The sequence below is a fragment of the Talpa europaea genome (genome assembly GCF_964194135.1).
Source record: "Talpa europaea genome assembly, chromosome: X".
Classification (NCBI taxonomy): domain Eukaryota; kingdom Metazoa; phylum Chordata; class Mammalia; order Eulipotyphla; family Talpidae; genus Talpa; species Talpa europaea.
In genome coordinates this window covers 26409076-26435297 of record NC_140081.1, presented here as the reverse complement: position 1 = coordinate 26435297, position 26222 = coordinate 26409076, and the positions used below count along the sequence as shown (strand labels likewise).

Sequence of the window (26222 nt, the reverse complement as noted above, 5' to 3'; positions counted from 1 at the left end):
AACCTGGCGCTTGCTATGTGCCAAGAACAGGTCTAAGCCCCTCTACATGTATTAAACTAATTTCATCCGCAATTTTCAGCCACCTGTGAAATAGGTAGCATTTTTTATCAAATAGTACCCATTTGTGAAAACCAAGGCTTTGGAGAGCTTCAGTACCTTACTCAAGACCTTAAAACTAGTAAGAGATGAAGCTGGGATTTTTGAACCCAAACAAGGCTAGATTTAGAAACCATACTCTTAAAACCTCTACATATTGCCTTTCTCAGAAAAAGAGATTTTTCACAGCCATCCTTCAAAACTCTGCCTTCCAAAATTAATTGTATCTGTTTTGATGCGTTTACTAAATCAACTAAATTTGTGCCTGTTTCTGAAATACTGGCCTACAATTTTAACTTTAATTTTTATTTTTTTAAAGATTTATTTATTTATACATACAAAGCTGGGGTGTAGGCCAGAGGTGCGGGGGGCAGGGGAGGTGATAGGATTTACCAGAGACAGAGTGAGGAGCAGAACAGGCAAATCTACTGAAATACACTGCTGAGGGGAGCAGCGAATGAATCAGGAGAGGTCTGCTGCACCATGTGGGTTAGCTCCCTGGCTGGGGATCAAACTCATGCTACAGTGACTGCCTATAGCTTCATAGTGCTGAGTTTTAACCCCTTGCGCCACCAGGGAGGCCCTACTTTAGTTTTTAAAAAATACATTTCTGCCTTTGAATTTTATTATTATAAAAGCACATATTTCACATTTATAATTCTGTGGCCATCTCTTAGGTACACTTCATGTTGGTGATGAAATTCGAGAAATCAATGGAATCAGTGTGGCTAACCAAACAGTTGAACAGCTGCAAAAAATGCTTGTGAGTAAATGAAAGTTTCTTTTTCTTTGTTAAAATTGGCTTTCAGTTGGTTAGCTTATTTTTTAATGCACAGATAAGGGATATTCTTTAGTATCAGAGTATTTCTAGTACCATCATTTGTGTGGACTTGAACTTACACAACATTCCTAAAACTTGACAGCTGGGAAAATATTTCCTTGCAATAAATAAAGTTTGGAAACATTTTGCCCATCCTTAACAGTGTGGGATTTCATCATTCATCTGCTGTTTCTTTCTTTTTTTTTTTTATTCATGCTCTTAACCAGAAGATATTTAAAGATAATCTTCCCAGTTGTGGATATATGTGAACCAGTTTTTCACTGACCTCAACTCTGCTGATATCAGCATGTCAGCAACCTCTTTCCTGTTCAGCTGAGTCATAGCCAGCTGTATTAGATTCCTGTACAGCACAGAGAGGAGGGAAGTCATAGTATATCAGGCCATTTTTGACCATACATGAAGTCCAAAGTTATTAAATAAAAAACAAATGGTATGGAGTATACCATCATAATTTAAATTATTATGTTGTCTGATTCAATTTATATTCACTTTTCAGGGGCATGTCACTCAGAAGTTTTTGTACTCATATCTATAAAATGTTAACCATTGGAAGGCTATTATACATTGTTAGAGGAACAAGGCCTTGACTTTGCAGGGCTTTTCCCAAGAACTTCTAGTGCTCCTGTGAGCAGTCCCTGCTTTATAAATCGGTTTTGTTTAGGCCTTTGTGCTGGCTTGCACTAAGTGCATTTTGAGTGGTTTCCTAAGCGGTTTTGTGTGCAACATTTGTTTGTAAAAAGAGCTCTCCTTTTTCTGTTCCCTCCAGCGAGAAATGCGGGGGAGTATCACCTTCAAGATAGTTCCAAGTTATCGCACTCAGTCCTCCTCCTGTGAGGTAATGGCTCTAACCAACCACCCTATCTCTTCTGGGTCCTAACTAACTGTCTGCTGATGGCTGAATGTTTTGGCTTTCTGGGAAATTGTTTCTGCCTGTGCTGTTGATTACTGCACACCAATTTTACAACAAAGATAACGGAACAGAGTAGGTCCCATCCACCTACTCAGCCCTGCTTGCATGGGGATCTCCTCAGCACTTGAACTTTCTGCAGGCTGGAATCGAAGAAAAAGTTACAGGAGATGCAAATAATGGCATAAGGCTTAATAAAAACTAATGGAGTCTCTGAGGAAAAAAATAAAGATCATAATTGCAATAATATTTCCAGGAAGTACATTCACTTCCCTTTATTAAGAAATCACATAGATAGTTTTTCTTTCCAAGAATCTGAGACATGATCTATTTCTGTTAAGGTAGACCTTAACAGAAGGTGTGTGACAGGCCTCTAGATGGATGTTAAGTCCATGAGGAACTGGTAACTGACTTAATTAGAGGGATGTAGGCTTTTGCAAACTTTTGTGAAGCTCCTTAATTTTGGAATATTATGTGATTCATAGGCAAGCAAATTTTCTTGAATAATACAACCCCAAAGTGTCTTTCTTACAATAGGCCTTGCCTATAGCAATTGTGGCTTTTCCAACCTATATAATTCAGTTTTGTTATTGGTTATTAAATGAGATGCAGAAATCTATTATTTTTCTATTTGGAATTATAAACTGGCATAAATGGTCATTGCACATGCAATTTGAGTATTTATGTTGAAGCTTGTTCTTTCACATACATCTTCCAAGTATGTGTGTTTCAATATGAAGTACACACCTCCTACTGTTAATTTTTAAGACTGATAGGCAACTTATTAGACCTCATCTAGGAAATTGAATTTGTGCTTAGAATTTGAGAGAGAAATTAAAATGCTTTTCCATTCTCTATTTAATGCTATAAATTTCATAAGAAAAATCAGAGGCTTCGTGTTTTTTTCTAAACCTACTCAAGATGTATAAGAATTTGTAGTTTTGTCATATATTTTTAGTGAGCCATGACATTGGGGTTTCTGCTTTATCAAGTCTTGAGCTCCTCTTGGTGGCTTTTTATGGAACTTCAATTCACGTTATATTTCAAAAGAAAACGTAGAGCTGCTGCTGCTTCAGGATTCAGAGTTTTGAAATTTATCACCTAGAATACTAACCTTGCTGGGAAAGAGTATCTCACACATACGTTTTATGTAAAGCATCTTAATATTTTTAAATCACTGCTGTTCCTCATACCATTTCTCATTGGTTGAAGAAATTTAGTAAATACAATTGATTTTGTCTCTTTGGCTAACTAATCAGAAGGTATTGCTGTAACAGAAGTTTCTCCTATGTTTTTTAAATGGTTGAATTAGTTTTGGGGTGGAACCAGAATTATACATGTAAATTTCACACTCTAATTAGAGGAGCCCTACCCCCCACCTTGCCTTCTTTACCTCTGAATAGTAGTAAAGAAATGATGCTCCCTTCCTGGCCCCACACCCAACGTGTTTGACCCTCTTGTGCTCTGCAGAACTGAAGCCTGTGATTAGACTCTTCCCAACTAGGGCGGCACTTCCCAAAGAAAAACTCACTGACCACCTGCATTGCATCAACATCCCCAGGCCCTTAGTAAAAGAGGGAACCCTTCCCCGCCCCCTGGCCCTACAGACATTAGCCTCTGGGGATAGCACCTAGAGATGAGTCTGCTCATTAACATTTGAGAAGGCTCATCTAAAGGATCCTATTATTTAAAAGGCTAAAAAGTTCTAGAGGTTTTCTTTAAATCTTCTAGAAAAAACAAATGACATTTGAATATATGCGCATATTTCAAAGATTTCAAACAACTCTATTAAACCAAAAATTCTAAAATATTTATTTTCTTCCTCTCCTGGGTCTTATCATTAAGGTTAATTTGAACAATAAGGGAATGGATCCTGAAAAGGATTTTGAGTATGCTGAAGAGTCTGGAGAGTGTGATCACGGAGCATGAATCTAGGGAGAGTGGCTGTGGCTCCTGCAATCTTTGCCAGAGTGTAATATTTTTATAGGCTCGAGATTATTATTTTAATCAATCTGGTCTAAAAGATAAAGGGTTTCTTCTTTGGTGTATTTCCATCTCTTACCCTTATTAGTAATATTTGTCCTAGACAGATTCTAAGGTGATTACGACATGAGGTGTCTTTTTTAGGTTTCTTTCACTTCAAATTGAGTGCTTCAGTCCTTTTTCACACTGGGATACCTAAAAATCATTAAATACTTTCAATCTTAATTTTTAATGAAAATTAAGCCTTTGAGTTCTTCAGCAATAATTTTCCAGTGATATTTGTTGTTTTATGATACTTGACAGGGTTTTAATATTAAGTCAGTTTTCTGGGTCTCACTTAAAAAAAGCAAAGGTTATATAGAATGTTGGAGACAGCAAAGAAACGATTATTGACTTGACACTGTCATCACAATATGTGACTCTTCAAACTGCAATTTTTTTTCATACTTCTGTGAAGTCATGCAAATAAGTCAGTATGGCAGCTAAAACCGCAAAGGAAATGGTTGTCAGACAACTGTGGTTGTAACTGTTGATGTGAATATCTGTTTCTGTGCTGGTGTTCTGTGTTAATGAACCTTGTGTCTTATTTCAGAGAGATTCCCCCTCCACTTCCAGACAGTCCCCAGCTAATGGTCATAGCAGCACTAACAATTCTGTTTCGGTAAGAACTCTAGCTCCACCCAGCAAAGTGTGACAATTTTGTTGGTGCCACCTGCCATAAGTGTTCTAGTTACATGTGTTCAGTGGAAATATTGTCTTCTGCCGATATACAAGGCTACTACAGCTACAATGCAGTTTACTCCTGAAAAATCTTTGTCAACATTTTTTTCTCGCTAAAAATCCCTGTCATTAGTTAAATTTAAAGAAACGTAGTTAAAGACTGCTTTGGTCATTCCAAAAATATTTCTAGACCATCCCACTAGTATTTATGACTTTGCTCAAACCTATGCAAAGAATGTAAATTCATTGAAATTTCTAAGTATTTTTTAATTTGAAAAAGGTAACAGAAATGAATGCAAGGATTTTGCAGAGCAGGCATTTGGGTATTCTTGGGCTTTGTAGTTGTCTATTCTGAGTGATATCAGCAACGTGTTTTAGTTTCCGCTATCTAAGTTTACGAATTGGTGTGCCCTCTGTTATTGTGGTACGTGCACATATTTTTGTGAATTATAAGCCTTGCCTGGACATGAAAAGCAAAAGGAACTGGCTTCAAACTGCACTTAAGCCACGCTGTTATCACATCTTTAACACAAAGTACTTTATTTTTACTTGAACTTGGTAGTTTACTTTTTTTCAGAACTTTCCATTTTGAAATATAAAATGAATTTTTTAAATTTATCTAAACAAATAGACGCACTTATAGGTGCAGGTATGCAATATTTTGGGGTAACAAAATACTCTCTAAGTTGCTGATATTGCTGTTAAAATTACTGAGAGTTCTAATAGTGCAGCAGTATCACTTTTTTCCTATTAATTTGCCCTTTAAAATACATCAACATTTGTATCAGGTAAAATTTTAAATAATTTAGAGATCATCTCAAATGGAATGAGATCAGTAAGACAAATTATGGAAGAAAATTTCCTATGACTTTCATTTTAAACTTCAAAATAGGCTACTAAAGGAATTAATTTATAACAGTTAACATTTAATACTTTTATGATGGTGAAAATCCATATAGCCATTGAAGTTTTCAAAATCTAAATGGTTGCAATGACTAAGTTGAAAAGGGCAAAAGCTCTTTTTAGTTTGGGGTGTTTTTTTTTTTTAAATAGGCTATTTCACTTGCAGTGGCTTTTGTGTTGAAGATGCTGAGTTGTTTCTTAAGAACACATTTTCTCTCTGCTTAAACTTACCTGCTTTCTTCAGCTTGCTGCTAAATGGCCTGGGTTTGATTTTTTTTCTTGATAACTCAACATTTCTGAGAAATGGAATAATGTATATTATCTCTTTACAAATTAAATCTAGCTCATTTTTTTAACCATATTGTAACAGAACACACAAATAACCTTGTACGCTTGAAAAGTAAATGAAAATTTTTCTCCTGGGTTGGCTTTATTCTACAGGACTTGCCATCAACTACCCAACCAAAAGGACGACAGGTGAATAGATATCCTCTCTAGAAACTTCTCTAAACTGAGCTGCTAATAGCCAATCCTTTATTAACACTTTCCATCCCATAATGTCTGCATTTTGGACCATAACATTTGAGCGTTAAGAGCTTGTACCATTTCATTTTAACACATTACACATGACTAATTCTCTATAAAGAGTTTTTCCTCACATCTTTGTAGCTGTGATGGTTATTGTAATTTCAACCTGATAATTTTATGTTCATGGCTAAGAAATCAGCCTTTGGGGGTGGGGGTCTTATGGGCCTGACTCTGGTAGTGGAAAAAAATTTGAAGATATAAAATTCTTAGAATTCTAAGAATAACTAAACTGTACATACTGATGAACAATTTAAGTAATAATTTTTGGAAATTTGAAGACTTTTTCTTACTTTATATTTGCATGTGTATTTCTATAAGCCATTTATAATGAAAAATAAGAACATAAATATCCTGGTTTTACATTCTAATATGCCTCTGTTAATTCAAACATAAAGATATGAGTGCTGCCTAACACTAGCAAGTAACTTTCCATTTGCCAGCACTTTAAAAGTGTGGATTTTAGGTGCAAATGCAGATATTTGTTAAATATATAGGCTGGATTTGCTTAAACAGAAAAATCACTCTATAGTTCCAAAACCTTCAGGTTGGTTTTACAGTGACTTAAACATTAACATTCAAATTTAATTTCAAAAGGTAGAATTTTTTATGGGCTTTTTGTTCTAGTGCCATATTAAAAAATAATCAGATTTAAAGTTAAGTTTTGCATAAATTAGCATCTGACAGAATTCACCCAAAGTATATATAGTCTTGAAACTGCATAATTAATACAACATTGGATTTCTAGCACCTTATTTTAAAAGCATTTTGAAATCTAGTAATTCACAAAATGCTGCCATATGATAATCCCTTGTGTGCTAAATGTTTCCTTGTATAATGTTTACCAATTACATTTACATATCATAAGGTTCAGAGCCTTGTACTATGCATATCTTAAAGCTCTGCTAATTTCAGGTGTTATATTGGCAAACCAAGGATTCAATTCCTTTTCTTCTCTCAGAAAAGTAAAGTACAAATATAAAGCTTAATCCCTTTTAAAATATAAAACTTAAAAAAAATACTTTTAGAAACTCTTTGAATCACATATAAGTTTATCTACAGTGTATCACACTGCCAGTTAGCATGTAGGCGTTTTACGGATGCCTACCCAGCGTTCTCGCTAGTTTTATAACATGTGCTGCTTTAGGGTTAAAACCTACCCTGAATGTTTATATTTATGGCTTAAAGGCTGCCACCTGATCTTGACAATTTATCATACCAGCTAAATATATGCAGATTTTAAAATGGTAAGCCTACTTCTCTGTAACTATAGGTCTATTCTGTAATAGTAGAAGCAGAAACTAAGTCTTTATTTTTATTAAGTATCTTAAGTGTCTCCTCCAAATAAAAGTAGTACAGATCTGAACCCGTATCAAAGGTAGTGATAGCAGTTTTTGTGTTGTATTTCCATGCATCATTTTTGCTTTCACCATCTAATGTCCTATTTGTATCGTAAGTGTTGCTGTGTGGTTATTAGGTTAGAGCTAACTGTTTTCTTTCACAACACCATGGCATCCTTTCTTACAAACTCCTGTTTTATAGATCTATGTAAGAGCACAATTTGAATATGATCCAGCCAAGGATGACCTCATCCCCTGCAAAGAAGCTGGCATTCGATTCAGAGTTGGTGACATTATCCAGATTATTAGTAAGGATGATCACAATTGGTGGCAGGGTAAACTGGAAAACTCCAAAAATGGAACTGCAGGTCTCATTCCTTCTCCTGAACTTCAGGAATGGTATGTTTTTGTTTTTGGTTTTTTTTGTTTTGTTTTGTTTTGTTATTTTGTTACTTGTTTTATAGTAAACATGTAGCTCTGTCAATCCATTTTTCAATTGTATATTATTGTTTAATGTCATAAAATCTGTCAGATATATTCCTTATTCTACTAGCCAAACAGAGTTCAAATTCATCATCCAGGAATTCTAAGTTCTCAGCATCTAGTGAGCTCCTACTTACAGAGTCAGGTCTTCTTTTCACATGTAAGGAAAGGAGAGTCCAGAGAGAAGCTGAAGGACTAGCCTCAGTTCTCACGCTGTCTCTTAGCAGAGCCCTCCACTCCTGTATGCTGTGTCTTTTTAGAACTGCATTTTTTTAATGTAACCTCTCTTCCCCCTTCCACTTGATCTCATCACCCCTGTTCCTCTCCACTACCAGAGAAAAATTCAAATGTCATGATTTAGTGTCACTCAGCATAGTTGAAGATAAAATGTGTTTCACTGTTAGGAGCAAAAGCAATCAGAAGCCCTGTTCCTTACCTTGCCAGTTCTTTAAAATGCATTCTGTTAGAAAGTTTATGTTGTGGGCCTCCCCTGGTGGCGCAGCGGTTGAGCGCTGGGCTGCTGCCCACAGCCTCTGCAGCACTGGTTCGTTCCCTGGCCAATGGCGAGGGTCCCACCAAAAAAAAAAAAAAAAAAGTTTATGTTGTGAAAAGAGGTTAAAAATCAGTCAACCTTTAGATACTTTAAGAATCACGATTAGTAAATATTTTGGTAAAATCTATTTCTGCCATTATTGTTACAATTTGCTTTAGTAGAACTATTTTTTGAAAAATGTTGATGGTTTTACCTTTGTCAATACTTTGGTAATACATCAGAAGTCTACTGCAAAAGAGATAACCTTATTTTTGAGTTTTGTTTCATTTGACAAATAAATAGCTATTAGGTATTGTTGAGAGTTCATCTCAAAATACTTAAACCTAGCTAAAAGACCAAAGATATTGAGTCCATGGACAATTATAGCTGATTTTTTCACCCATTTTCCTCACAAGGTAAAGGGATTTTTCAACTAATCTCTCACGTGATTTCCTCTTTCATCTATCCCATATTTCCCAAAAACATTCTTTTTTTTTTATAAGATTTATTTATGGGCCTCCCTGGTGGCGCAGCAGTTGAGCGCTGGGCTGCGAAGCTGCCCGCAGCCTCTGCAGCGCTGGTTCGATCCCCAGCCACCGGCGAGGGTCCCACATGGCGCGCAGACCTCTCCTGCCGCCCGCTGCTCCCCTCAGCAGTGTACTTTGGTCCTTCTGCCTGCTGTGTTCCCCGCTCTGGCTCTGGTGAATTCTCTCACCCGCCTGCGCTTCTGACTATACCCAGTGCTTGTATAAATAAATAAATAAATCTTAAAGAAAAATAAAGCTGTATTTATTTATACAAGCACTGGGTAGTCAGAAGCGCGCTGGAGGGTGAAAGAATTCACCAGAGCCAGAGCGGAGAGCAGAACAGGCAGACTGACGAAGTACACTGCTGAGGGGAGCAGCAGGCGTGGCAGGAGGGGTCTGTGCGCCATGTGGGACCTTTGCCGGGGGCCGGGGATCGAAGCGGCGCTGCAGAGGCTGCGGGCAGCTTCGCAGCCCAGCACTCAACCACTGCGCCACCAGGGGAGGCCCAGAACATTCTTGAATTTAGAATGTTACAGCTAATAAGGACCTCAGATGCCATCATTTTACATGCGGAAATGTAGGCCCAGATAGAGGAAGTAGCCGTCTCCTGTCTGGCATTGTCTTTCATTGTCACAAAATGGGTTAAACATAAGTAGGAGGAAAGTGATTTCTAAATTGTTTGTGATGATGATGTCATTATATTGTTACTGATATTTACATCATACAAAATGTGTTTGAATTTTGCTCTTGAATATGAGCATTTATTGAAAACAATTATGTAGATTCCCAGCCTCTTCTCTCTACTCAAATCATCTACATAGTATTTCACTGATACCTAGAACTCAGTCCTCTGGAGGAATCCTGTGAAATGACAATGGAAAAAGCAGATCTGCTTCTTGTTTCCTGTAATGGTGAATTAGGTCATTTAATTAAATTCTCCTACTGAAGGGCCTCCCTGGTGGCGCAAGGGCTTAAGATGCAACCTATGAAGCTATCCGCAGCCACTGCAGCACGAGTTCGATCCCCAGTCAGGGAGCTGACCCACATGGCCCAGCAGACCTCTCCTGTCTTGCCCGCTACTCCTCTTAGCAGTGTGTTTCAGCCTATCTGCCTGTTCTGTTCCCCACTCTGTCTCTGGCGAATCCCCACACACACACACCTCTGGCCTGTAACCCAGTTCTTGTATGCATAAATTAATAAATCTTTTTTAAAAATGCAGTACTTCTTATATTTTTCAGTAAGAGGATTTTTTAAAAGATTTTTTTATTTATGCATACAAGAACTGGGGTGCAGGGGGTGAGAGGATTCACCAGAGACAGAGTGAGAAACAGAACAGGCAGATTGACTGAAACACACTGCTGAGGGGAGCTGCGGGTGAGACAGGAGAGGTCTGCTGCACCATGTGGGTAGCTTCCTGGCCGGCCGGGAATCAAACTCATACTGCAGAGGCTGTGGATAGCTTCACAGTGCTGCACTTAACCCTTTGCGCCAGCAAGGAGGCCCAAGAAGTACTGCATTTTCAAGGCTCTTCATTGTGAAAAAGGTTTTGGGGAACTCAGTGATCAATTTTTCTATGGAAATCATTCATAAGTGTGATAAAGAAAATATTGCAGTGCCAAATTGGTCCTTTTTGCCAGAACATTTCTGTTACTGAACACTTCTATGCCAGAGGACCAAGGTTAAGACCTAAATCAATACAAGTAGGATTGTCGGTTAGAAACCCCTCCCCACATTGTTAAGACTGTACCATAAGCTCAGGTTAAGAACAAACAGGTAAGTATGCCCTTACTCCAACACCAAGGGACTGCACAGAAGGCTCCCTTGTTACTAAGCAAAGCAAAAGATAAGAGTAAAGGGAAAGCAAGTCTCCTTCTGAAAAAACTGTGGCCTCTGACCCACCTTGAATATAGTTGCATACAGATGAACATAGCCTGGGGCAGCCAATGAGTCTCCAGCCAGACATTTGATTTGAGGATTCCTTTTTACTAATAGTTCCAGATATCTGGTATAAGCAAAAAAGAAGTCTCTGAAGAATAATACTCTTTTACTAAGCCTCATCCTGGAGTTCCTCCTACCTCCCACAAAATAAAAAAATTCAGGGCCCCTCTGGTGGTGCAAGGATTAAGACACAACCTATGAAGCAATCTGCAGCCACTGCAGTACTAGTTCTATTCCCAGCCAGCCCGGGAACAACCCACATGGGGCCGCAGACCTCTCCTGACTTTCCCACTGCTCCCCTCAGCAGTGTACTTCGGTCAATCTGCCTGTTCTGTTCCCCACTCTGTCTCTGGTGGATCCCCTCACCCCCCACACCTCTGGCCTGTACCCCAGCTCTTGTATGCATCAATAAATAAATCTTTAAAAAAAATTCAAGGGCAGTAACCAGCAAGTCAGAATAAACCAGATATACAAGGAAAATAGCAAGACCTGACAGAATAAAACCCGAGCAAAATGATAGCAGAAACAAGCCCAAGCCCACTTCATATATTGGAATTAGGAGAGAGGTTTTTGTTTGTTTTTTCAAAGATTTATTGTTATTTTTATGCATACAAGAACTGGAGTGTAGGCCAGAGGTGTGGGGGTAGGGGTGAGAGGTTTCTCCAGAGACAGGGTGGGGAACAGGATAGGTGGATCTACTGAAAATCACTGCTAAGGGGAGCAGCAGGCAAGATAGGAGGGGTCTGCTGTGTCATATGGGTGGGTTAGCTCCCTGGCACAGGAATTATTGCATATCCATACAATGGGATGCTATTGAAGCAATAAAGAGGAATAAACTATTGATACACACACAATAAAATGGATGAAACCAAAGTCATTATGCTGCATGGAAGTAGTCAGGCAAAAAGACTATACTATATGATTCCATTTATATGTAATTCCTGAAAATGCAAAACAAATCTATAGTGATAGTGGCTGTCTGGGGATGGGAGAGTGAGGAAGAGATTACAGAGGAGCATAAGGAGATTCCTGTGGTGATGAAAATTTATTTTTCTTGATTGTAGTGATGGTTTCTTGGCTATACCTATGTCAAAATGTTACCAGGCAGAGGCATCCCAGACCCCCCAAACCTGCCTGCTCTAAATAGGTTCTGCCATCCACTGCATCAACACAAAACATACTCTAGTGCTTAAGACCTTTAATGGACAGGAACTGGAATGCAATTAATGCCCAATAAAGAGAAGAAAAGGGGAATATAGTTTCCAAATCAAGCACCGTAAGTTACTCACCCCCATGGGTAAATGCCCAGCCAAACGGGCTTGGTCCGAATCACAGCCACTGAGGCCCAAAAGCTTGCCACAAGTCTAAGGCACTTTCTGGTGTGGACCCATAGGAAAGGGGGAGAAGGGGCCAGACAAGTCTGGAAGGAAAAAGCAAAACCAAATCAAGATAAACGCTGCCATTGTTAACCTCCCAGCGGTCTCCCACACACATCTGGTTCAGGTTTCTCCTTCCATGTCCCCAAGTCGCTGGTCCAAGGCCAAGAAACAAATGCAGCTTCTTCACATCTCTCTGCTCCAAGTGCCTCCTCCAGGTCTCCTTATTGCTCTCTACCATCTTTCTTTCCTCTGGTCTCTTCTGCAACTTCTCCTCCTCCCTGCTCTGCTCCATTCCTTTCTTGGGTGGGACAGGGAACCTGCAATCTCTCCTTTCCCTGGGGACCACCCTGTTACAAGAACTGATGAAATATTGATAGTTCTTACCATAAAAAAACAATGCTTATAAATTTGACTAAATTAGAACTGAGAAATTAGGTTCATCAAAAGTTATCATAAGAAGAGTAAAAGGGCAAGTGACAAAGTGGAAGAAGATATCTGCAAGACATATTACTAATAGGTCTAATATCCAGACCATATAAAAAATTCCTGCAAATCAATGAGAAAAAGACAACTGGACAGGAAAGGGGCCAAGTTGACAACTAGCCATGTAGACATATAAAAAGGTGCTCACAGTAATCAGTGAGATGCACACTAAAAACATATTGTTATTCTATCACTTGCCCACCATTATAGCTAAAATAAAGCTGATTAATACCAAGATTTGGCGAGGAAGTAGAACAATAGTTACTCATAAAACTGTTGCTGGCAATATAAGCCATTACAACTTCCTTGAAAAATCACTTGTTTTCAATAACATTGAATGGCATTCCGATAGTGATTTTGGATTCCTTATATGTCAGTCACTCAGGGACCCCCCTGGCTGGCCCACAAGAAAATCATTAAGTAAGCAAAACATTCTATGGTAATATCCTGTAAGGCAAGTATTTGCTTAGACTAAAACTAAGAGAGCAACTTTTTACAGCAGTTGTGTATGTGTTGCCAAGGCTGAATATTATAATCCAGTGGAACAAAATTTGAATTTTCTGATTATAATTCTGTGGATTTCATCATAGTATACTTTTTCTCTTTTCGGCTAGAATTACCATATAGTAATAGTATCCTTTATGAGACATCTACTGTGTGCTTTGCACTGTGCAAGGGACATTATTTGCATTTTTTTGTTCTAATCCTTTACAGCAGCAATCCAAGAAGCATGGAGAAGTTAGGGAACTTGCCAATAGAATGCACTGGCTAAGAGCATGGGCTCCGGTGCCAGACTCTCTTCACTCTCCTTATTAGCAGTGTGACTTGAGGCAAATTGCTTAACTTTAATCCTCAATGCCCCTCTCATCTGTAAAGTGGTGGCACAATTCCACGTGTTGTTAGAAAGACTAAATGAGTTATTACATGTAAGTTTCCTAGGAAAACACTTAACACTAAGTCGATTAAAGAAAGCTTAGGAGTGAGGATTCAAACCAGGCCCATCTCAACTCAAAATCCCATGTTCCTTCCACGATATGTCATGACTATATGTTTAAGTTTCTCAGCTGTTTTATCAGATCATGTATGCTCAGAGAATACAATGTCATTTTATTATAAGCCTATATTTTTAAAACTTTTCTAAGAAATTGTCATGAAAGACAATGAACAACCTTTATCCGACTGATTTGAAGTTTGTGGGAAGTGGGTTCATATAAACTCTTCAAATGAATGTTTCTTCTCTTTAATCAACATAAAACTATACTTTTGTTGTTTCTTTCTTTGTGTGCTAGGCGAGTAGCTTGCATTGCCATGGAGAAGACCAAACAGGAGCAGCAGGCCAGCTGTACTTGGTTTGGCAAGAAAAAGAAGCAGTACAAAGATAAATATTTGGCAAAGCACAATGCAGGTAGGGAAAAGTACAACAGTTACCAAAGCGGGTTAACCATCTCAAAGGGCAAAATAGATGTAATGTCTCAATTTATTCTTCAGAGTTCTCTATCCAAAAATTTTACCATATGGGAGCTGCATCAGCTTGCAAAAGCTTTAAGAAACCCCTTTCGATTATTATGCTGTTTATTTGCCAGATCTTGCAACTATCCTTTATAAGAGGAAAATACTATTTGAAAATAGTATTCTCTGTAACTAAAAGAATCCAGTACATTAAGTTCTTTCCTGAAAAAAGAGAGTTTGGGATTTTGCTCAGTCTCTAGGATTCTTGTCTCCTTGCTGAGATTGGTCTTGGGCAAATACTCTGGCTCCTGGCTCCTCTCCCGTCCTCCCACATGCTCCTGTGACACATTTCTAAGGTAAATGTGTGTTCTTAATAGAAAGCTGTAGTTTGGGGATTGTTGAAAGAGCACAAATAACACTGAATACTAACTTGGCTTGGTTGGTTTCTGGAGCTACTTCTTCCTCCCAGAATTCCCTGGCTCCCAAAAAACCAAGACCATTATCTTGGTCTTCAATTCATAGTATGTTTGTCTATACGGAAGCTTGCAGTCAATTTAAATCAAAGTATTTGCTCGTTTTGCTAAAAACTGAAGTAAATACCAAAAAAAGAATGATCTGTCATTGCAGTAGAATTCTCAGAACTCCCAGATCATTCTTTTTTCAATGTGTAACTTAAAGAAAATAGTGATATGCAAAGTGGGATTTATTTCTTTTCAAGAGCTGCTTAATATATCACTTCTTTTATAAAGAACTTTTCTAAGGAATTGAAAGCCCCCACGTTGGCACAAGAAAATTCCCAAGGTTTCAGAAATAATTTCAAAAATCAAATATGTAGCCAAAAAAAAAGAGAGAATGAAGTGAATGTAATCATGCATACCCAATTTGACAGTCTTTGCTTAACACATATGAAATGCATTTTTTCCATAGTACAATATGTGTTATTAGCATTCACTCGGAAAATTTATTTCGAAAATCTGAATTGACCATCTTTTAATCAGAGTTAAAAGTATAAACATTTTGTTTTGTGATAATTTGAAAAACACAAACGTAGCATAGAAATACTGAAAAAAATGTCAGGTATATCATGAATTGTATGAATAGGGCTGTAATACTGTATGCTGCAAAAATTTTACAATGATTCATTCATTAGTGTATAGTTTAGGCTGTCTGAAGCAATCATATTACTGCTGCTTTGTTATCAAAACATAAATTGTGATGCCTGTAAATATAAATTTATTTTTCCCATTATCTTTTCATTTTTGATGTCTAGTATAGTAGTACATATAACATCTACAGTGTTTTGTATCATGTAAGAAAATACTGATATATGACAGAAGATGCAGCTTGTAAACAGATAATGTAAGCTCATAATACAAATAAATATAGTATAGTAAAAAAAGTATAAACATTTTGAAATACTGTATAATGTGGAATGAATGTGAGTAGACACATGGGTTAAAAGTCTTCCCTTTCTCGTTAGCTGCAGTGTACCACATTTTTATTTCCAATAAAATGTAACTATCTTTACTGATTATATACAACTACAGAGCACCAGTCTGATTAATGGCACTTTTTTATTTTATAAAAGGAAGAAATATTTAAAGCAGATTACTTAAATATATTTTAGCGACTATTAATTTTAAATGCTCAAGCAGTTAATATTTGAAGAAATTCACTGTAGTATCACAGAATGTTGTTCAACACGAAATGTCAGTGGTTATTGCCAAGTTCTCCATAAGTCACTTTTATTTCCATCACCTTCTAACAGACTCATAAGATGTGTTAACATGGGTAGATGGATAGATAGATGGATAGGTAGATCACCTTATAATTTTTACAATAATTTTAAATTATATATAGAGAAGGAATAGAAATTAATTTAAACCTAAAAAAAAGAAGTGACTGATAATTTCATCATTAGCTTTATAGTCTGCCAATGGAGAGCATGTAGACAAGAGTAGTCAAACTGCCAATATTCTTTAATTCAGCTCTGATGAAAAATAAGCCAATTGATTGAAAAAAATTAGAATCTCTCCGACAAAGATATCAGCTGAATCATTCACTTAAGAATTTTGTCAAAGAATCAGCATCTTATCTGGCAATCAATGAATTTCATCCTCCCCTTTTTTTGGGCAAGCAAAACTAATTTATTCAGAAATAAATATGAACTTCACAGTTTCGTAAGGCTAATTAAACATTACACTCTAACATTAATATTGGAAACAACAAAATTTTATGGTTAAGACAATTGGTTTAGGACTCACTAGATCTAGGTAGGTGTTAATCTAGACTTAACCTAACTTACCTGGTCATATGACCTTGGGAATGCCGGAGTAGACATTGCTATTCCCATAGAACAGATTTTAAAAACTGTTCAGAGAGTTGACAGTACTTTTTCCATATTTTTACCTATGGGGCATCACTGATCTTCTATTGTTCATTTTCTCTCTGATTCATCACAGGTGGTGCACAGTAGTTCACAAATATACCTGTTAAGTTTAACAGGCGACTAGAAATAGGCCAGGAATTAGCCCATCTGACTGTAACTTGGACAAATTGCTTGGTTCCTGTTGGCCTCAAAACAAGGGAATCAGGTTATTCAATCATGGGTATCTTTTCAAATTCTTTGATCACTGGGCATGACAAATGGGTATTATTTTGTGAAGCCAAGTACTCTTTATTGAGGTAACATTAGTTTACAACACTGCATGGATTTCATGTGCACAGTTTCTCACCTCAGCAACTGTATATATCACCCCACTCCCACAGCCAAATGTCCAGTCACCATCCACCACCAACCAATCGGAAGCCAAGTACTATTTTACTATCCCTTATCACAAACTTCAGCTCTGTGCAGCATTGCCTATCAAGTTTAGGGAGTATCATCCTTGACATAGAAGGCAAGAACCTCTTAGGGATGGAAGAGAGGGGTACAGGCCAGATGCATGGGAGGGTGAGAGGATTCACCAGAGACAGAGCAGGGAAAAGAACAGGCAGACTGACGAAATACACTGCTGAGGGGAGCAGCGGGAGCAACAGGAAAGTCTGCCGCACCATGTGGGACCCTAGCCGGCTGGCCAGGAATTGAACCTGCGCTGCAGAGGCTGCATACAGTTTCACAGCGCTGCGCTCAACCACCTGCTCCACCAGGGGAGGCCCAAGTTTCTTTCTTTTTTATTTTCTTTTTTATTTTTGTGTAGAAGAAATGGGGTGTAGGCCAGAGGTGCAGGGGAGCTGGGATGAGAGGATTTAGAGACAGTGTGGGGAGCAGAACAGGCAAATCTACTGAAATACACTGCTAAGAGGAGCAGCGGGCAAGACAGGAGAGGTGCCTGAGGTGGCTTAGCTCCCTTGCTGGGGATGGAACTCAGGCCATAGCAGTGATAGAGCTGATACTTAACCCCTAGGCCACCAGGGACACCCTTCAAGTTTCTTTGTAGAACTTGTATTTAGGCTTTTCTGTGATTGTCTACTCAGAATGTCACTCTTAGGGTGCCTTCCCCCATAAGGTCATCACTCATCAACTCTAATTAGTTTTCCTGATCAGGAGATGCCCAGCCTTTTTCCTGGATTTTCTTAAATGTACTGCTTGTCAAGGCCTTTCTGTCACCATCTCTTCAGATTTCTTCCCCTTCACCAACCAACTCCTCCATTATGTTCATTATAAAATCCAGAAGAACCATTTGCTTAGTGCGTATATTTATTTTTCATGAGATGAAATTGTCAGAAAGAGAAGTATTTCATCAGCCATTCTCCTTTTAGCTATGATGAACACTCATTCTCATATGCAGCATTGCCTATATAAAGAATTACTCTAAAAGAGAAATAAATACTCCACTGGTAAGGCAGATGCTTTCAGAACTTTGAAATATATTCTTTAATACCAGGGACTAGCCAAATGGGCTCATGGGCCACATCAAACTATATTTCTAAAGATTTTTCTGGCCCTTTCAGAAGTTCATTGCAAAATACAATAGAGGATCATCCTATAGTACTTAGTAAACTAAAATAAGGATCACATTTTTTCCTATGTCATATCTTTGAGAATTCAGCATATATATGTACGTATGTATGTATGTATGTATGTATAGGTAGATAGATAGATGATGGCAAGATCCAAATTTTATTTTTTTTAAAGATTTATTTATTTATACAAGCACTGGGTACAGTCAGAAGCACAGGAGGGTGAGAGAATTCACCAGAGCCAGAGCGGGGAGCAGAACAGGCAGACTGACGAAGTACACTGCTGAAGGGAGCAGCGGGCGCGGCAGGAGAGGTCTGTGCGCCATGTGGGACCCTCGCCGGCAGCCGGCACTGCAGAGTTGAGGGCAGCTTCGCAGCCCAGCACTCAACCTCTGCAAGACCAGGGAGGCCCAAGATCCCAATTTTATCATCAAACTTTGAAGTTGTTATATTTAGAATAAAAGTGAGGAATGGGAACTTTTGATATCTAGAACTGATGGGAATCACAGCAGAATTACTTATTTCTATTTTTGTCAACAGAAATTCCACATGTCTAGGTCAAGCAGAATTCTATTCAAACCGCATTGCCTCCTGCATCTCATATTATAGGATGGCAATCAGCTGACTATGACCCATAAACAATCCCCCATACATACACAGTGTTTAAAATAATTTAATCAGTTGTCACATTTGAAAATAAGATATTTAACATAATAGGTTTCTAGCTTTCCTTGAAAGAACAGAGAATGTGGTAACACGAGACCCACTTTCTCCCTAGCAACTCTGGACTGGCAATGTTCCTTTTAGATGGACACACGTCCTCTATGGTCCATCATCCTCACCATTCCATTCTTTTACTTAGCCTACTTCTTTCAAACTCATTAGCTGCCTGACCACTGCAGTACTAGAGTATGATGTTTTTTCTAATTGGAGGTTTTATAGTATTTGAATATATTTGTAGCTGATACAAGGTATCCGTGCTAAAGTTTTGTTTTCTAATGGAAATGATTCAACTGGAAAGTAGTTATGTAAATACTTAAAAGTATGAAATATTGAGTAGCGTACCAGTCAATCACAATAACATGAGCAAGCTATGCCAGACATTGTTTCTGAAGCCTTGGGAATAGATTTGATTATGGTTTGTATAGTGTTTACAGTAAATATATTTTCCACGATGCACAAAAGGTTTTTAGCCACATATTTTGATGCAATGCTGCTAGAAGAACTATGTATTCTTGAGGCATTGAGATTCCTCCACCCTAGGACCTCACAGGCATTTTAAGATCAAGTTAACGTTAGCACCCTAAGCAGTTGCATTTAAATATCCTGAGAAACCCTATTGGCATACATACATATGAACATAGACAATTTCTGTAATACCATTCATAAGTGTGTTTAAGTTATGTTAATGCCACAAATTAGTATTGTTGACTTTAAAAAGCTATTACTTTTTTCTATAATACAGAGAACTCTAAAGACAACAAAAGTGACCTATAATTGCACTGCCCTTTTGCCATTAAAAAAAAATAATAGGTACACTTAATTAGAAATTTCAAATACAGGAAGGTATCAAATGTAAAGGAAAAAGCTACCATACCTACAGTCTATAAAAAAGAGACTTCTTGTAACTATTCCCAGATGAAATTTCTATGCATATGCTAGCATATAAAATCCACTGGCTTTTGTATAAGGATATATTGTTGAAATTTTATTGAAATGAGTTTGTTTCTTATGTGATTTATTTGCCTTGTGTTTAGAATATTGCATGGTAAAATTTCTTTTGTGCATATTATACTTTTATTTTACTAATATATTAAAAGCCATATTTCAATGACCCCTGTACATTTTTCATGCTGTCTTACTCCCAATGGCTTCTGTGCATGTAAGTAACCTGTTAAGTGACTATGCCTCTTGGTTTCGACTGTTTCCTTTCATTAAGTCCTTTTTTTTAAATCAACAAACAACTTAAAACCTTAAAAAGTTCAGTCTTTAAGTAGTCTCCTCATATTCTTTTTATGTCTTACTTTAAGATACCTTTTTTATTATTTCTCAATCCTATGACCATGTGGTGATTTCATTTAGACCAGAGTAACCTCTTCATGCTACTCATATGTGGTTAACACATTGATGTGTAACATATCTGTTCATTTGTTTGTGATGGTTGTTGATAGCTAACTCATTCTTACATGTTTTTAAAAAATGAAAAGTCTTAATTCAGTAGGATTAGAGTTAAGGCACTGTAGTGGGAGAGGGTTGTGTATATCATTCAGAAAGCTTGTTCATCATCATCTTGCTTTTTTTGTGAGATGTTTGATTAGTTTTATATATATTAAAATTTATCGGCTTGTTGATGCACCTCTTTCATAAGCAGGTTTTCCTTCATGGAAATAAAAAGGCAATAGAAATAAAAACCAATGCCATAGCACTCCTGCTTTTATTCTTGCAACCCTCATCACTCCATTACACCACAGCATGACTAACTAGCTCTGCCTCACAGAGAACCTCTTGTTCATCTTGATTTTGTGAGTCTGCCATTCTAAACACAGAAAACATTTCTGGGTTTTTGGCTGTTGCAAGATAGTTTACTTTGAAAACTTTTAGTCAACCTTTATGGGATCAAATTATCAAAAGAAAACAAATGCACAAATACCCATTAACATGCACTAACCCTTATTTTAACATATTGCTTTTTTTTTTACATTTTGAGAATGATTCTTTTTGTTTGTTTGTTTGTTTGTTTGTTTTTGATCGGTTACATTCCAAGGTATCCTATTTTGCATTTTGAGGTTCTTTGCTACTGGGAAGATCATAAATGTTAAGGACTGAGCTGATACTCAAAAGCATTTCACTATCTTGTTTTCCAGAGGCTTCTCTTAATAATTGACTGAAAATATACCAGATTCCTTTATTATACCATGGAATCAATTTCATTCATTTTATTTCAACCCCGCTAAAATCCAGAGCATATTCAATATTCTCTTAAAAATAAATTTCAGTGTATACCTGGTATTTGGGTATTACCACGCCCAAAAAAAAAAAAAAATACAGGAAACGTATGCATGATGTTAGCTTTCTTGCAAGAATTTTCAAATGTATGTAAGAATTGGACCACCTTGAACTTCAACAAGAATGATTATCCACTCAAGAAACTTTTTGTAATAGTTTTGTCAAGAGGCAGGTTTCCAAAAGTATATATATTTTAAAGTATTTTTTCCTCAGTCTGTAATTATTAGAGAACTCCCCTTTTGCAAAGGTTTCCAAGTTTAGACTCAGCTTCATGCCACTTCCCATCTGTCCATCCTGAGTTATTGCACACAGGCTGACAAAGTTTGGACCCCCAAGAAGCATGTTCTCCTACTTTTATCCCCAAAACTTTCCATCAAATGGATAGCTGGGTTACAATAAAACTTGCGAGGTGCTTATTTCAAAATGTGAAATCATAGTGACAGAACTTGACTTTGAAAGAATCTAGCATGCTACCTTTAGCAGCTCTGTTAAAAAAAGACCAGCTTCTCATGCATCCCTCATCCATCTCTGAAAAAATCTAGCTGGCCTCTCTCTTGGTGAACTTTAGTTGCATTCATGCTATATTCATGTTGATCACTGTCTGTAGAGTTTTTCTTTTTAGTATTGCTGATTTCTTAGAATTGCAAAATTATGAACAGCATGTGGTTTCAAATGAATTCATATGATTTGTTGGATACTGCATGAAAAATATGCAGATCTTTTTAGAATTGTATACTTTTATGCATGTGCTAAACATAATCTTTCTATGTTCCTGGTTCTAAAGTGCATTTTCATGGGCTTAAAAATTAAGTTTTCTCCTTAGAGGTTATATGACTTAATTTACATGTTATATGTAAAAGTTATATGACTTAAATTACATGAAGCTATATAAGTTGGATCCATATTTTTGTAAGATGTGGTTTTACTATAAGTTTAGTTTTACCAGCAAAATTGTAATCTACATATATAAAATATTCCTTCCATATATTTACCTTTCTTCTAAATCTTTACATTTTAGTGTTTGATCAATTAGATCTTGTTACATATGAAGAAGTAGTAAAACTGCCAGCATTCAAAAGGAAAACACTAGTCTTATTAGGTAAGTTTGATTGTATAAATGGCTTTCTTATTCTCATCTTCAAAACATTTTGCGAGTATTATTTACAACTGTGTCTTTAACTTTCTTTTCAAAAAATGACATAGGTGCACATGGTGTTGGCAGAAGACACATAAAAAACACCCTCATCACAAAGCACCCAGATCGGTTTGCGTACCCTATTCCACGTAAGCAATGAATATCTCACTCTTTTTAAGTATATTTTTCTAGTACTTTTTAAATATTGTAATCTACAGTTTTTCTGATTACATAAGTAGTAACTGTTCTTTGTAGCAAATTTGGGAAATCAAAAAAGAAAATAAGCAAATAATCCTACTCCCCCCCCCCAATAATAGCTCTATAAATGTTTTGTTGTATACCCTTCCAGGCTTCTTTTTTTAAAAAAAGATTTATTTATTTATGCATACAAGAACTGGGGTAGAGGTTAAAGGAGTGGGGGGTGAGAGGATTCACCAGAGACAGAGTGGGGAACAAAACAGGCAGATCTACCAAAATACACTGTTGAGGGGAGCAGCAGGCGAGACAGGAGAGGTCTGCTGAGCCATATGGGTAGCTCCCTGGCCGGCCGGGGATCGAACTCGTGCTGCAGAGGCTGTGGGCCACTTCAAAGTGCTGTGTTCAACCCCTTGCACCACCAGGGGGACCCACCTTCCAAGCTTCTTTTTGTGTAAACATATGTTGTGTGTGCGCATACTTATTTGTTGGGTATTTTCTTTAACAAAATTGGGTTCCTTCATTCTGTTGTAATCTAATTATTTCAACAGTATGTTATAAATATTCCCCAGATGAGTTATTCTTTTAAAAATTGGTTTTATCGATTGGGTATGACACAGTATTTGATAGGACAATATTTTCTTTGATATGACAATGTTTTCAATAATAAATACCTAATTGTTGACTTTTATCATATTTAAATACCAATGTACTATCAGTTATTTATCAAAAAGAATTTTAAATCTGTGATATTTTTATTGCCTTATATTCTGTACCCTTTTTCTTAACCTCTTCTCATCTTCATTTCCTCAACTGTAAAATGAAGTAATTCCAGAGTTGTAGAGGGGATTTGAGATCATGTGAAATACTCAGTAGATACTGGATAAATTAGTAGCCATCCTACCTATCATTTTACTATGATGATTATTCCAAAGTTTAAAATTTGTACCCCAAAGCTTTCAACAGAGTTTTGTTCAAGGTGGGAAGAGCTAAAGGAAGTTGAGTTTTAGGAGCAACAGGAGAAAATGTGAACAATGGCTCTACCCAGCAAGACCTTTCAACGCCTCCTGAAGCCATGTTAACACACGTACTGTTTTCTTTATGGACCAGAGAGCTGTAAAGCTTCATAAGACCACCCTCATCCCCAAATCTGTCTGGTTTACACCAAAAAAGGAAATTCATGAAATCTCATTTCAATTGATGCCACTGGGGCTTTCTAGTAAAACACTTAGAAATATGTATTTTTAATTCTCCTTATGTCTAGATCACGAGTACAGTAAGTTTAGCTGACGGTTTTTTCCTGATCATGTAACACTTGAACTTCCCTGTTACTAAAAAGGCCAATGAACTAGACTGGTTTTAAAGTATGCTGTTACAGACTTCACTCATGCTGCTCTCTGAATTATTTGACCCTACATGCTTATATAACATGTGTTCAACTAATGAAATGATTGAAAAATAGAACAGCATCAAAATAATTTGCCCCTTCTCCAGCTTTTGAGGTGCCTAGAGAAAGGGTTCCTCTTGTTTAAATTCACACTTTGCTATCCACAGGCACTTGGTAATTCTAATCGTCTAGTTGGAGAGGGGAAATTCAAAGAATAGCATAAATTTGTCCTTGCTTGTGAAAAGAGAAGCAAGGGAGGAAGAAGGAAATTGAAAGGAAGGAAGAATATCAAAAGAAAGAGAGGGAAAGAAAAGAATGAAAAAGCCAGGGGGAAGGAAGAAAGAAAAAGAAAATAAATGGGGGAAGATTAAAAGCAAAGTTCCTGACTTGCCTAAAAAAAGATTTCCTAAAGTATGTTTTGCAGAATATTGGCCCTCCCTATTAGTGTCCACAGAACTAGGGCTTTTTGGCAGGTATTTTAGTACACACTCACTTAGGTCGAGAATCAGCACATCTTGTCTATAAGACAGTAAACACCTGAGACTTTGAAGACCATAGGGTCTCTGTCACAGCCACTCAGTTCTGCCATTGTAGCATGAAAGCAGCCATAGACCACTTGAGTAGACAAATGGGCCTGGCTGTGTCCCAATAAAACTATTTTTTACAAAATTAGACAGCAGGCTGTATTTGGTCCTTTGACGGTAGCTTACCAACTCCTGGTTTAGGTCTTCCTGAACTATTATGGCCATGTCTGGCTAAGGTCATTGTGTTTTCAATATGGTGTGCCTTTTGCTATATTCTAACATTGTCCTTTTGCAAGATGCTATAAACCAGCCCTTGCCAATAAAACTTTCTCTGATGACAACTTTTAATATCTGGGTTGTCTGGTCCAGTACCTACTGAGCCCTTGAAATATGACTAGTGAAACTGAGGAACTGAAATTTTAATTTTATTTAATCTGTATTTAAATGTAAATAGCCAGGTGTGGTTTTTCATTTTTTAAATTCTTTCTTCCTTCTGCTTAAGACCTAACTGCATTAAGACATGCAATGAGTTATGTTAATATTGAATCATTTAGTATCTTTCTCCTGTAGGGATGAAATACATCTCATCTAAACACTGAAAGAATCATCAAACCAAACAGCTAACTCGCTGTGGGGTCTGATGTCACACAGATAAAAATGATATCTGAAATTTAATTCTACAAAGCTACTGGGATTGGAAACAGGGCATGGGACATATACTAAAGAATATCAAGCTTTTAAATAGAGATTAGGTTTGGAAAGATCCATTGGAGTGCAAGGTCATAAGCTCAGCTTTTAAAACCTCTTTTGACATGTGACTTTACAGATACAACCAGACCTCCAAAGAAAGATGAAGAAAATGGAAAGAATTATTACTTTGTATCCCATGACCAAATGATGCAAGACATCTCTAATAATGAGTACTTGGAGTATGGCAGCCACGAGGATGCAATGTATGGGACAAAACTGGAGACCATCCGGAAGATCCATGAGCAGGGACTGATCGCAATACTGGATGTGGAACCTCAGGTAATGCGCTGCCACCCCCCAGGCCCCATCGTCCTGCCTGCATGCTAAGCTCAGGTTCTGAGCACAGAAATGCCATCAGAATGGCACGGAGTCACATAACAATTTAATAAATTACAAGAGAGTGTCAGTAGTGAAGGCATACTGGGTTAACGGTCTAGAATGCAAATTGACTTATGATTGAACTCAGTGCACATGCTGTAATTAACCAGAGATCATTCTCTTATGAGATTTATTATATTCAAAGGCTTGATAAAGTACCTGATTGGGTCTGTGCCCGCTGTAAATCCTACCATAATCTGACCTCAGGATGAGACTGGCACTTTGTTATCACAACAGTCACCTTTCCTCTCTCAGTACAGTTCACGCTGGACTGTCAGAGCCTCTGCCAGCATCTTATGTTAATCACCAGCAAGAAACGCTGATCCTGGGCTTGGGTCTGAAATAGCACTAGGCTTATGAAAACAAGCCAGGAGGTGTCAGATGGAGTAGGGATGGAGACTGGGGTGGTTCCCAGCCTCTGAGCACAGTGTCCTCTTTATTGAGGACAGTGCCTAACCCTGAGCAAAACCTAGGAGGAGAGAGATAGGGAGAACTTGAAGAGAACCAGATGCAGCGATGATGAGATGATTTGTAAATAAGTTCTGTGCTGGAAGAAATAGAAATTACTAAACTTGAAAAAGAGAAAACCAAAGGCTTTAACTCACAAAAGTGTTCACAAGCACTTTTTTCATCTCTGAGGACAAAATAAGCAGAAGTAGGCAGTATTGGGGAGTTGTAGACATGGGGGCAAATTTCAGGAGAGATTTGGGTGCCCTTG

The 26222-nt window shown here is 37.5% G+C and overlaps 1 protein-coding gene across 6 annotated transcripts in view; it reads left to right on the top strand.

Moving 5' to 3' along the window:
* The window catches only part of CASK (calcium/calmodulin dependent serine protein kinase), a gene marked incomplete at both ends in the record, with an annotated part of 372322 nt that overhangs the window by 336331 nt on the left and 9769 nt on the right, over positions 1-26222 (top strand). For 2 of the 6 annotated variants that reach the window (XM_084258752.1, XM_084258750.1), the window contains 9 exons: positions 774-859; positions 1704-1772; positions 4420-4488; positions 5892-5927; positions 7578-7774; positions 14007-14122; positions 22154-22234; positions 22339-22419; positions 25203-25405. In XM_084258752.1, coding sequence (XP_084114878.1) covers positions 774-859; positions 1704-1772; positions 4420-4488; positions 5892-5927; positions 7578-7774; positions 14007-14122; positions 22154-22234; positions 22339-22419; positions 25203-25405 — 938 coding nt within the window. The remainder of the gene's footprint in view (positions 1-773; positions 860-1703; positions 1773-4419; positions 4489-5891; positions 5928-7577; positions 7775-14006; positions 14123-22153; positions 22235-22338; positions 22420-25202; positions 25406-26222) is intronic. The other 4 variants (XM_084258751.1, XM_084258754.1, XM_084258753.1 and 1 more) reach the window with 4 other exon arrangements.